Source organism: Marmota flaviventris, chromosome 18, assembly GCF_047511675.1.
Source record: "Marmota flaviventris isolate mMarFla1 chromosome 18, mMarFla1.hap1, whole genome shotgun sequence".
Classification (NCBI taxonomy): Eukaryota; Metazoa; Chordata; class Mammalia; order Rodentia; family Sciuridae; genus Marmota; species Marmota flaviventris.
In genome coordinates, this window is record NC_092515.1 from 4,370,801 (window position 1) to 4,385,390 (window position 14,590).

The following is a 14,590-nucleotide window of genomic DNA, read 5'->3' on the forward strand; positions in this document are numbered from 1 at the left end:
GAATCAGGGAGCCTTTTCAGGAAAACATAAAAGTGGTAACTGTCCCACACAGATGAGAATATACAGACATTCTAGGGGAAGAAATACTGAAAAAGCCAAGAATCTGGGTTTCTTCCTTGAAAAGCTGAGTGAAGGGTTTTGGGGCCCTTTAGTGCTACAACAGCAGGGAGAAGAGTGGCCCAGGCTCAGCCAAGACTTTAAGAATAATGGGGGAACTTAAGGCCCAGCTGTCTGAGGGATGGGGCTTTTCCAATGTTTTTCCCTACCTGGTAGCTGGTCCCACTCTCCTGGATCTCCTCTAAATCATGCAACATGACAAGCCCTGGCCCCTGCAGCATGTCATCACTCATAGGCTCATTCTCTCAGGCCATCAGGACCACAGCCTGATTACCAGGGATGCATGTGGCCATGTAGTTCTCACAGTAGGGCCAGTTCATCTGGCCAGTCTCTAGTTTGGCCAGACCCTGGGACCAGCATGTTCCTGGATATTTTTAGCCCTTTGACAATAGAGGACAAACAGACACACTCCACCAAGGACTGATTGATCCAAATCCTAGCATGCAGCCCAAAGATCCAGATCATCCTGCCCACCAGGTCACTGTGGCTGGCTGCAGGGATTCCACCCACTCCAGGAACTCCAAGTCTTCTATTCTCTCCTGCAGCTTTGAAAGTTGGAGTTGACCTCATGGATTACACACATATGCTGGATATCTCGCTTCTCTCTGCTAGCTGCTGTTTCTGACTAGCTGATGTCTTCTAGAGCTCTGCCTTTTATGTCAACTGCTGCTATACCACAGAGCCAAGTGCTTCCTGCAGTCGTGGTTAAGTAGCTCATCTTTGGATGTCTCCAGGTGTCACTGGCCCCTTCAAAACTCCATGAAAAATAATGGATAAGATCTTCATGCATATCACTGTGTGGAGCATTCCTCTAGCGAGAATGACCAAAGAGTTGGCTACCATAAGTTGGCCAAGAATCAAATCTGTGGATCTCAATGTGCACCTACTGTAGGAAAGCACTAAATGATAATGAAGTACAGAGAAATTTCCCAGAACTGTTAAGATACTTGGGAATCAATATAAAGAAAAAGGTGAAAGATCTATAAAATGAAAACTACAGAATAATAAAGAGAGAGATCAAAGAAGACCTTAGAACATGAAAAGATCTACCTTGCTCTTGGATAAGCAGAATTAATATTATCAAATGACCATACTATCAAAAGTACTGTACAGATTTAATGCAATTCCAACCAAAATCCCAATGGCATTTCTCATATAAATAGAAAAAGCAATCATGAAATTCATCTGTAAAATTAAGAGACCCAGAATAGGTAAAGCATCCTTAGCAGGAAGAGTGAAGCAGACCGTAAACTATACTACAGAGTAATAGTAGAAAGAGCATGGTATTGGTACCAAACAGGCTGGTAGACCAATGGTACAGAATAGAGGACACAGAGACTAACCCACAAAATTACAATTATCTTATGTTAGAGAAAGATGCCAAGAAAATGCACTGGAGAAAAGATAGCCTCTTCAACAAATGGCCCTGGGAAAACTGGAAATCCATATACAACAGAATGAAATTAAACCCCTATCTCATGCACAAAACTTTACCCAAAATGGATCAAGCACCTAGGAATTAAACCAGAGACTCTGTATCTAATAGAAGATAAAGTAGGCCCTCATCTTCATCATGTGGAATTAGGCCCCAACTTCCTTAATAAGACTTCTATAGTGTAAGAATTAAAACCAAGAATCAATAAATGGGATGGAATCAAACTAAAACGTGTCTTCTCAGCAAAAGAAACAATCTATGAAGTGAACAGAGAGCCTACATCCTGGGAGCAAATCTTTATCCACTAATCTCTAGGGTATACAAAGAACTCAAAAAGCTAAGCACTGAAAAACCAAATAACCCAATCAACAAATAGGCCAAGGACCTGAACGTACACTTCTCAGAAGAAGATATACAATCAGTCAACAAATATATGAAAAAATGCTCATCATCTCTAGCAATCAGAGAAATGCAAATCAAAACTACTCTAAGATATCATCTCACTCCAGTCAGAATGGCAGCTATTATGAAGACAAACAACAATAAGTGTTGGCGAGGATGTGGAGAAAAAGGAACACTTGTACATTGCTGGTGGGACCGCAAATTGGTGCAGCCAATATGGAAAGCAGTATGGAGACTCCTTGGAAATCTGGGAATGGAACCACCATTTTACCCAGCTATTCTTCTCCTTGGACTATCCTCAAAGGACTTAAATACAACATACTACAGGAACACAGCCACATCAATGTTTATAGCAGCACAATTCACAATAGCTAAACTGTGGAACCAACCTAGATGCCCTTCAGTGGATGAATGGATGGAATTTTACTAAGCATTTAAAAAGAACCAAATCATGGCATTTGCAGGTAAATGGATTCAGTTGGAGAAGATAATTCTAAGTGAAGTTAACCAAACACACAATGTTCACACAATGACATAGAGACATAAAACAGTTCTCAAAAGAAATTAGATAGGAATCAACATATAGGAAATCATAAATGACCACAAATACACAATGCCAAAAGAGACACTGCAAGACACATCATAATCTACACTGAAAATTAAGACAGAATAATAAAATCTTCAAGAAAAAACACATCAGGTCACATTTAGTTGCAAATCAATAAGATTCACCTTTGTCTTCTCAACTCAGACACCAATATCAAGGAAAGAATAGAATGACATAGTCTAAGCTCAAAAAAAGAATAATTTCCAGCAAAATTGCTATATCCAAAAAAAATGTGTTTCAAAATGAGTGGAGAAATTAAAACATTGCATGATGCAGCTATACTAAAAGAAATCATAACCAAAAAGCAAGAACTATGAAGAATATTCAAAGATATGCTACATACAGAGAAATCCTAGAACAAACAAAAAAGGTCCCAAGTGGATGAGGCCCACTATAAGAGTAAACAACTAAATGAAAATCAAAACCAAATAAAATATGGCAAATAAACAAAAATTTCAGGAATGCAAAAACTTATATTCACACTAACTCTGCAAATAAATGGCCTCTACTCCCCAATAAAAAGACATACATTAGCAGAATAAATCAAAATACAAGATCCAACTGGATGCTGTTTGCAAGAGACTGATCACAGAGGCAAAGATGCCCACAGGCTGAAGTTTGTAAAAGGACATTTACATATCACACAAATGGAATCTGAAAACAATCAGGAGGAGCTAGCTATTCTCACATATAAACAAAGGAGATTTCAAGCAAAAATTAACCACAAAAGGACAGTACATTCTGCTAAAGGGAACAATTCAACCAGAAGAAATAATTGTACTAAATATACATACCCCAAATGTCAGGACACATTAAAAGAAATAATTCTTGACATTAAATCCCAGATATACTGCAATAAAATAATACCTAGTGAGGTTAACACACTTTTATCACCAATAGATAAGTCATCCAAAGATAAAATCAACAAAGATATTACCAATGTAAATAGTACTATAAACCCAATGGGCCTAATAGACATTTAGAATACACCTCACCATGTCACCTTCCTCTCACAACATTCTTCCCCTAATATCATCCAGCATCTTGTGACATAGCCCAGAAGACTCACAGGAACTGAGCTGCTGTTGGTGCCATACTCATGATATACCAAAACTATGAGATAAACTCTTCTCTCTTCAGGAAACTGAGCTTCTGGGGATTTGTCATAGAAGTGGGAAACAGGCTTCTAATGCTGTCTCCTATCCCTGTGTGAGAGGCAGAGACTCTTCCCTCTGGAAGATTCCCAGTTCCACATCCAGCCTCAGGCTCTCCTGACTTCAGTCTCCTGGGGTCATCTCTCCACCTGGGATGGGCTACATTCTTCTGTATCTTTGAAACCTACAGCTTCATGGAACAGGCACCCAAACCCCTTCTCTCCTTGAGGCTTGGACATGGACACACAGCACCCAGGAGGGTTCACAGGTCCACAAGCACAACCTGAAGATGAGGCAGGGAACTCTCCAAAGCCTCTGTCTGTGGCCTGTTTGTTGTAGTGGGACAAGTCTACAGTGCCCTCTAACATGGGCTCCTGGACAAGGTGCTCTTAAATACATGTGTAACCCAGAATGTGAGCAACCAGCACTCATGGTGGAAGCTGCATGGCCCTGTTCCCATAAGAGTCATTTACTTTGGATGGTTTTATATCTCCTCTAGATGTCTCTTGATGTAGCTTGAGGATCTGGACACTTTGGGGCACATCTTTTTTCATGGATCTCCAAACTTCTTGATATTCTTTGGTTTCAGTCTTGTTTCTCTCTCCAGTAACCAAAGCTGGATTCTGCTCCAAAATTTTACACAATCCCTGTCACTGAAGGCTCTCAATTAGCCTAAATATCCAGAACAGAATGTAGTAAAAAGAGCACATGCCCCCACCCTTGAGACATGAGCACACACAGGAAACTCAATCAATGTGGAACAATGTCAAGGCCCATTTCTTCACTGTGTTCATGCTGGAAACTGTTTCCATGAGCGAATAGTTTAGTAAAACAGTGATGGAACAAATGCAGTCATTGAGAACAAGTTTATTTATTTTATTTGCTTCAAGAAACATTTAATAAAGATTGATGAGATTAGGCATTCAGACAAGGAAGATAAATACCTGTAATCTCAGCTACTCAGGAGTCTGGGGCAGGAGGATTGCAAGTTTGAAGCCATCCAGAGCAACTTAGTGAGACCATGCTGCAAACACAGTGTTTTATAAAGAAGGCTGGGATGTAACTAAGTGGTAGAAAACTTGCTTCACATGCAGAATGCCTTATACTCAACCTCCAGCACAGCAAAAACAAAGATATAAATAAGAAAGCTAACACCAAAGTGACATTACAGGATTCTGTTCACAAGGATGAGGTCAACCCACCCTACTCACCTGCATCATTTGCAGGCCAATTCCACATGCAACCAGCTGAACTATCCTTGCCTCTCCCTAAAAAGCTGTATGAAGTGAGCAATTAAGTATTTGACAATTTTGCATACATATACAATCAACACACTATTGTGAAGCTTTGGGAGGGATGTATTCCAGAACCTGGATATAGAGGAATCCAGTTAAGGTAAAGAAAGGTCTCATAGTTTAAAAAAAAAAAAAAACAGCAATTAGCAGGCTGCTCCACCCTCCACACAGCGGGGATTCCCAATGCCTTCCAGATATTTTATTTTCTTAACCAAAGAAGAAGTTAAAGACATTTGCAGACACATTAGTACAGGTTACCAGGAGGATGTTAATATTTTCAGGAAGCAGGCTGAAAAATTCCCATTAGGATGAGGCTCTTACAATCACTACACCATGTGAAAGTGGGGTAGGTAACAAATAATATATGATCCACTGACTTGGTAGATAATGTGTGCCTGCACATATCACTGGACCAAAAAGTTGCAAAGCTAAAAGAACCACAGGGCCACATGTGGAGGGTTTCTTTTACAGCTGTGCATGAAGATGGAGTCCCAGCATTCAGGAAGTGAAGAGAAACTGAAATGAAGGTGTACATGTGCTCTTCAAGGAGTATGAGATGCAAACAAGCTGCAGAAGGAGGTATTTTTTGAATTCTGGATGGTCATTTGACTGAACACAAACGATTGAACACCAGTGCAGAGGAGGAGTTATCCAGAGCATTGCAAAAAGCACTGGATGTGCCAACAAGCACACCTCATTTCTGAGAGATGGTAGAGGCCAGTGCTGCAGGGAAGCAGATGTGAATGCAGCTGTGTTGGGGAGACCAGATGGGATGTTAACACATGAGGATGGGATGTTAACACATGATGATGGGAGTTAACATATGAGGACGCTTCCACAGACTCGTGGCTTCTGCAGCACACTCTACCTGCCTCCTCAACAGAGAGGAGGGTTCTAGGAAGACATAACTGCACCTCACACTTTTTCCCTTGGGTCTAGTTTTATTCTAGGTATAACTAGCTCACCTACACATATGTATGTATCCGTTGTATATATGTACATGCTCAAATTAATCTTCATGGATATATAAGCAAAGCAAAAATTCAGTTCTGTGAAAACAAAACTTCTTCAAAAATGCTTGATATGTAGAATTTCTTTGAAAACTGAGTTTTAAACCTTATTGAGGATAAGTGTAGCATACAGAGAAGAATTGATAAAATACATGTCAAATATTTTATTTATCAGGTTGTATTTAAAAATGGAAAGCTACTTTGGAGAGTTATGAAGAAGTCTATTGTTTTTCATGCCAAAATGACTTTAGAGATGTTTCTAATAATAATTCATTGCCTAGATTTAATTGTGAGTTAGAAGGTTTACAACAGCTGCATTTAACATTTGCCTCCCTGGGGAGAGAAGACCAGTGTATTTCTTTTTGGAAAGTGTGAAGAATTTGGAACAAAACTCAGTTGATCCATGAGTATCTGATACTTCAGGAGAAATGTGCTGATTATGTGGCACCCGCAGCCAACACTGGACACATCAATAAAAATGGTGCGCTGAGGTAGAAGTCTCTTTAGAAATGTAGTTCTTGATGTTTAACAAATCAGATCTTATCCTGCTGCTTCTGATCAGCAGAGATTCTAACTATGTCATAGCACAGTCTAAGAACATATGCCAATTGCTATTTACTATTTTTAAAGTTCCATAGAAATTAGTCCATTACAAAAAGAAGAATACTCATATGTAAAATATATCTCTCAATTAAATGTGAGAAATGTAAATTTTATAAGAGCATTATTTATTCAGGTTTATTTCTAAAAAGATTTTGGGTTTTTTTCATATTCAGCTTAATAAAATCATTTTCTTATTCAAAAATATAAAAATAAATATAGGCACACCTAATGGGTTGAAATTCATAGAAATATTTGGTGAACTCTGGTAATACATGCTAAAGACAAGTGCATGCAATTCTATGATCAGACAAATGTGTGTGATTTCTAGATACTTATACATAAATATATGTTCATGAATATACATGTGTGTGAAGAAACACATGAAAGTATCATGAAAACATGTTGCACATCCCACATGTCAATGCTGATCATGATGCTCCAAAGTGTTGTACTGATCAGTTTCTGCTGCCTATCCAAATGCCTACACAAACACCTTATAAAGAAAGGAAATTTATTGAACTACATTTCTGGAGACTCAGGAGCATGGTGCCAGCATCTGCTCAGTCCTGGTGAGGGCCTCACAGCAGATGGAATCACAAAGGTAGAATCATGTACAGAAGAGACCACAGAGCAGAAGAGGGAGCAAGAGACAGTGGAGACAGCTGCATTGTTCTCATGGGAACTAATATAATCCATCATTAATCCCCTCCAAGGTGACCCCCACATGACCAATCACCTTGTATTGCACCCACTTCTCAAAGGTTTTACCACCCAGCACATCACACTGGGGCAAAAATTCGAACACATGGAACTAGGGTTGGAAACATAAATCACATCCACAAGGGAGAAATGCTAGAATTGTTTGAAATCCTTTATTTTGATTCTATCATCAACAACACGGGAAAATACAGATTTGAAGTATATGGCATTTTTGAAGTCAAATATGAAACAGATGATGTTGAATGATTTCATTTATGTTAAGTGCAAATCATTGAAACTGATCTCTCCAGTTAAAAGTCACATACTGATCACTCTTGGGAACACATACAGGAAACAGGAGTCATACAGACTATGGCTTTCTTTACCATGTAGCAGCTGCTTGCACAGGTGCATTCAGTTTGTGAGATTTTATTAGAAATACATGCCAACCCATACATATAAACATTCCAAAGGTACATAAAACTAATTCAATAATAAGTAGTGAAATAAAATTTATTAGCACCCAATGTTTTAAATGACCAAGGCGAACAGTAAATAAAGCGTAAATTCTAATTATCTTATGACAAAAATATTGCATTGTGATAATGACAGCACAGAAATAAAAAAATTCAATATAAGTTGTTTAATAAAGAGGACATCAGTAGACTTCTGCTTCCTATCATGTCCAAGATTACATGAAACATATGTCTCATTTCATTGCAAAAGACAAATGTTTGATACTGTTCACTGATATTTCCTTCAAAAAACACAGCTGAGACATAAAAATAATATGTAGATAAATAAAAAAGGAATGTCACTTGTTTTCTCAATTTAATAAATCAGGATAGCAAGAAAACAAAGAAAGCAGATTTATGCTAAAGAATTTTGTTCTTGTTGCAACTGGTATATGGAGTCTGAAATTTCTATTGGTAACATCTACTTTCCCCAAAATATTGTTGGATGTACAGAAAAGCCAAATCTAAGTGTTATACATGTGCATATACTCAGGTACACATATGCACACACTATAATAAAAAAGCACATGTGTCTTGATTGTCATTCTTTGAGATATGACTGTGTCACTATTATTGTAATTGGGAAGTACAAATGAAGAAACATAAGAATTGTGTGAAGCCTACAATTTACACATTCCCCTGACATCGTGGGTTTTCCTATTCCTTATCCAAGGGAGACCAAGCCTGGATGCACTGGAGTTCCTGCTCATGAGCAGAAAGGGGCTGAGAGTTGGGAAACTCCCAGCAACTATTACACCCATCTTTACCAGCAGCCAGTGGGGATTATAAATAAAAATTACACAAATCTGAAAGATGCAGGAAAGTGTGTAAAAAGATGCAAAAGTGCTCACCAGGAGGAGGATGGTTTTGGTGGCTCTGGACTCAGGGGAAGACCTGGGGGAGCTGGTCTTGTGAACCTGCTGCATTCTCTGTTTGTGTCTGTGCAGGATGAGCACCATGGAGCTGCTGGCCCAGAGCATGAGCCCCACACACAGGACATCAGGGAATGTTACCAATGCTGCATACAGTGATTGTAAGGTTTTGCTAGGATGAACACCAGAACAGTATTCAAAATCTTTCATGCTTGTGATATTATTGTTGCTCCTTTTTCCAGTCATTTGTGAAAAAGTCATAATACTTACAAGCAGGTACAGAATCCAGCTCAGGAATATGGAGAAACCAATGTATTTGGGAGCTTTCACTTTAAGCTCTGAACAGCTGGAATTCTCAGGACTAATCTTCATGGCCTGGAAGACACTCAGGAGGCAGGTGCTGCCAATGGACACACCCCTGCCCACCCTGTGAAGATAGAAAAGCAGCTGGCATCCAAAATCATTGAGGAAATCTTTCACTCCAAAAGCTGCCACTGTCTGGGGAACTCCTCTTGACAGGAGAGCTAACAAGTTGGCCACAATCAAGTGCTGAAGAATCAAGTCTGTGTGTCTTACCCTGCACCCAGTGAAGTAAAGGACCAGGTAATGGAGGAGAAGAGAGGAATTGCCCAGAGCTCCAACCACAGTCTGTGACAAGAAGATGATTCCTAGAGCCACATCACTGGTTGCCATCCTCCCAGTTCCCTGCTGTCCCAGCCAGAGGGTCCTGGAGAGAAACAGGAGGCCTGGGCTGCACTTGTCCTTCAACCAAGATCCAATATTGCCTTCACTCCAGAGTTAACACTGTGAAAACTTACCTAACGTTTTATTTTCACTAGCAGGTTTTAATGAGGTTCATGACTAGTTCAGGCAGGATGTGTATAAATCCTTCTTGTGAAGGCAGCACATGGTGATTCTTGAATCTTCATGACACGACAAAGGGGCTGAGATGACCAGGAGAACTTGTGCACACACATGTTAAGTCTCTGTCCAGATTCATACTCTGATCAGGTGCACAGAAGGGTCTTGAACCTGGATGAGTGTTTACAAAGAGCATAGCATGAACCATCAAGCTTCTGTAATGGTAATGAGCTGGTTCTTTTATCAATCCAGCTCACATTTACTTCCATTTGTCTATATTCCTATTGTCTTCAAACTAGTGTTATTTTTCAACTTTTAATTGTAAAATGTTTTCATTTTTTGTAAGTAGTTATTCTATGTACAAGATCAAATATGAAGGAACATTTAGATATTTAAATACCTGAAGGTGCACTGAGGGAACTCTAGCCCTGCAGGCACCTGTCTCATGGTCATCGACCTGCAGTGAGGCAGGACTGGCTGCACATAAGGACAGCTACCCCATGACTCATGTAGTTGTATGTTAGGAATACAGCTCAGTGGCCCCTGTCACAGAAATTTTGCCTCAATCCCAGGCCATGTCCTAACTCTTGGAATACCAAGAAGTAATACGTGATTAAAGAGTATGTGTAGAAACAAAATATTCACTTTTTCAGAAGATACAAACATGAGCTAAGTAATACCTAAGAAAAAATATTTCAAAGAAGTAAGATTAGTGAATGATGTTACAATGGAAGCCATCTATGAAAACTGGTATTTGTGGCCATTTAAAAGTCAAATACTAGAATTTCTGCATTCATATAAATGCATATCTTTAACTTAATTTATTAGGTAGAAAAATTTAGGTTCACATCTTACTGAACAGATGGTGAAGAGCTTTCCTGCACATTCATACCCTGCTCCACTATCAGATTCCTATGCCACATGGTGCATTCACTACAATCAGAAGATTTTTGACATACTAAAAATATACAGCTCTTACAGGTAATAATAGTAATCTGTAATAATCTTGTCCACTATTTCCATACATGTTTCTTTCCATAATATAGAGAAATGGCCTCACTATCATTGAATTCTTAGGCTTTCAGGATTGCTACCATTACTATCCCCCTTGGCTGCACCATGCTGATAGTCAGAGAAAATATTCTACCTGAGCAGTCACCATCAGCTCTCTCTCTGCACAGAACTATGAAGATTCCTGTGAGCACCTCCTACTCCACACACAAAGTCTGGACCTAGAAATCATGAAGATTTAGTGTAGACTCCCTGTGAGGGAAACTGAGCAGCTGGGTGACTTTAAAACAACCTCCTTGTGCACCTTGAAAATCACATTTAATTTTTATTTGCACTAAACCACAGCAATTTCTGTCGGTAAGAATCACATATAGTTAAATTAGGATTCCTGATGGTTTGGCATTTTAGGCTAGGACCCATTTATCTTTGCTACCTAGAGCCATTCTTCATCAACCGTTTTAATACTTGTGTGGCTCTGGGTTCTGTAGGGCTCAACTGAGCATCCGTTTTTGGCTGTGATCACTTACCCAGACTCTTGATGGGTCTCTTCTCACAGATGCTGCTCTCACACTCACCCTGAGTCACTCACCAGGCTCTTCCTCTCTGCCAGGATGGTGACCCCAGTGCAGAGGCCTCTGTGACCAAGAGGTGTGCTACAGGGAGGCGGCCAGCTCCTGAGATATGGGTCTGTGACTCTCTGACCTCACCTCCCCTGGGACCTGCAATTACCACTGTGCCAGCAGCAGCAATGGCTGTGCAGGCTGGGGGAGCTGAGGACACTGCTGGAAACTTTCTCCCAGGTGTCACTTATGAATAACAATTTTAAACTTTCTTCATAACATGTCTTCAGAGGATATTCTAGTGTTTGGAGAGACTCTTACTTATCCATGATCCTGGGAGACCAACAGGGTGTCACTTAGAGGGGTTGGGAAGTACTGAGGTCTGTCATATGAAGGGCTGGCAGTGAGGTTTGCATGTCTTATATTATTTCTTCCTTCCCTGGGAAGATTTCTACCCAAATCTAGTTGCTTCCTGTTCTTCATTTCAATGAACAGCACCAGATTGAAGGTCTGAGCACAGAAATGGAAAGAGAGAAAACACATAGGAAGGATATTAACACAGGTACAAGAAAAAGAGAGAATGTGATGCTATTATCACCTTGGAAGCCACCAGAGTTATCTGCAAAAACATGGGAAAATTCAATGGACTCATTTACATATTGAATGTTAATTCATATCATTATTTTGTGAATATATATGCCGTGCCATTATTGACCTCCACTACTGACAGAAGGGAGAAACAGAGCAATATCCCTCAAACAAACAGAATGTAATAAAATTCTCCTTCAACAATGACATCAGCAGAATCAGTTTGCCGTTTCTGAGTAAAGATTTCTGTAAATACCAGGTATTCAAGGGATACAAACATTAATTCAGTAGCCCCGCGGGGTGACCACAGCACAGGAGCCCTTTCAGTTACTGTACTCCCTCCAGCCCTGCAAGGACAATGTATACACCGAGGCACCTTAACTAATGCTGTGAGATTTACCATTCACGTGAAAACCTGTGGTGTGAACACAGGTGGGTTTTGGGCACTGACACTAAATAGGAGTGAGACTGGAGTGGATAAAAGAATAAAGACATGAGGAAAGCGTGGACAGAGAAACAAGATGGTAGAGCTCCTGTGACATGGAGGAGAGAGTGCAAAAGAGAGGAGGTAGATGCAAAAAAGGCAAAAACTCATTACCTATCCAGAAAAAGCTCATGGACATGCCTAGGTGTGGGCACACCTGGGGGGAGGATCCAAGGGACACAAGGACATAGGGTTAACCAGGTAAGAGAGACATGGGGTGCAAGGTCACACAGGAATGAAGATGCTTTTGGGGATGGGGACAGAATACAAAATAAAGTTGCAGGTTGCTGGATGTAAAGCCTCTGAGGTGTTCATAGCTTCACGTGGTGGGAAGTTGTGAACACGGATGGGGGAACAGGGACTGCATTAGTTAGTTGTCCAAAACAGCCCCAGAGTGTGACAAAAAGTGAGTCTATGCAGAGATAATGGGCCTTGGAGAAGACAAATTAGACAGAGAACAATGAAAGAGCAGGGGAAGGTGGTGGGGAAAGAGCTAAAGGGGCCATGAGGCTAAAAGTGGAAGGAAACACAAATGTAAAAATGTACACTTCTAGATTTCAGGACTAATATGAATCCCCACAACCATGTCGTGTTACTGAGTGACAGAAAAGACACCCGTGAAACAGGGAAAGTGTCTTGATTGAGGACCAGGCACACATGGAAGAAATAATATGAAGAGCTGTGCCCCAGGAGGAAGGTGGGGGGACGATGGCCCTGGCTGCAGTCACTTTGGAGCCTGAATTGGGTGTTGAGAAGGCTGAGAGTTGACCTTGGACATTTGGTTGTGGGGGGCTCAGGGGCCCTGGGGACTAACTGAGGAAATGGAGTTGAGGGTGGATACAAGAGAAGACAGAGCTCTGATGGTGAGTCTTGATGGGTTAATGGAAGGCAGAAGGGCAGTCCTGAGGCCACTAGAAGAGACATCACTGAGGAAGGGACATTAAATATGTCACAACACAGCTGTGTGGAGGATGGATGTGGAATGGATTCATGGCTCTGAGGGATGGGGGAGCTTCAGTGTGTGGCTACAGCTCAGGGTGAGGAGCCAAGCCTCCCCGAACAGTAGGGGAACATGCGTTCAGATCAGCCCTGCTTATGGAGGTGGGACTGACAACTGAATTTGTGTACATTTGTGGTGTACAACATGAGGAGCTGACATCGGTAGACACTGTGAAGTGATTGCCACACGCCAGTTAATTTACCTACCTACCATGAGATATACTTAACTTGTGTGGGGGACATTGAAGATATCTCAGCAAATTTCAAGAACACAACCTTGTCTTGCTAACTGCAGTTTATATGTTGCACAGTAGATTCCAGAGCTCATTTATGTGGTAATGGAACTCTGTGCACTTCCAACCAGCTCCCCATGTCTCTCATTAACCACCTCTTTACAATACTCATTCCACTCTGTTTCTGTGAAGTTTACTCTTTTAGAAGCCACATGGGTCAGATCAAACGGTATTCATTTTTTGTTGTTTGTTGTTTGTTTTGCCAGTGCTGGGGATTGTGCATCTGAGACAAGCACTCTACCAACTGAGCTATACCCCAGCCCCTCCAACAGTATTCTTATTTGCCACTTCCATGCTGCCCTGCAGGATCATTGGTCAGCACAGTGGCAAGATTTCCCTGGGTTGAAGGCTCAGTACCATTCCCCTGCATATTAATGGACACAGCACCTCACCTACACACCTGCACACACTGGTGGACACCACATCTCACCTTGCTGCTGTCTTGCCTGTCGTGAACAGTGCTGCAGTGAACCTGGAGGTGCAGACGTCCTGTTGACTATGAATACTTTCCTTTAGATGCACAGCAGGGATTGGGATTGCTGTCCCACAGGTGAGTTTTACTCTACATTTTCAGAGGCGTCCTCCTGCACTTTTCCATGGTGGGGTGCAGGTTAGCTGATCTCCCACATAATCTGCCCAAGGTTGACTTGCCCCATATTCCTGTCAATACTCGTTTACTCTGATCTTCTTTGTATTACGCATCCCAACACTTGTGAGGTAATATCTCTTTGTATTTTATGAATTTTACTGATTAGTCACTAAAAGCATAATTAACATACATTCTGGCCACTCTTTCTCTTTGAAAACTATATGTACTCTATATTTGGCCCAAGTTTTGAAACTTATAAATTTTACTGTGCATATTAATGTAGATAACATAACCCCATAACATATAGAAAAATGGTGACTAAAATAGAACAATTCACTTACCCATTCTCTCTCTTAAATACACATGTATTCCCCCATGTGAAGAACACTAATCATGTAATTATGTGGCAAAACTCCTATTCAGAATACAGAACCTCTAACATGGTCAGTATATTATACCTGAGATTTCCTTAACTGCTCACCCTATTTCCTATCTG

General features: G+C 40.7%; 1 protein-coding gene across 1 annotated transcript; it reads right to left on the reverse strand.

Annotated features, from left to right (window-relative positions):
* Window positions 1-8,457: 8,457 nt before the first annotated feature.
* Window positions 8,458-9,402, reverse strand: LOC114080083 (vomeronasal type-1 receptor 4-like). Its single transcript, XM_027921626.2, has one exon. It carries the CDS (start codon window positions 9,400-9,402, stop codon window positions 8,458-8,460), a length of 945 nt encoding a protein of 314 aa, XP_027777427.2.
* Window positions 9,403-14,590: the final 5,188 nt, after the last annotated feature.

Bases quoted from the DNA above. Each gene is read 5' to 3' on its own strand.
- LOC114080083 (XM_027921626.2), bottom strand. From the start codon at position 9,402: ATGGCAACCAGTGATGTGGCTCTAGGAATCATCTTCTTGTCACAGACT.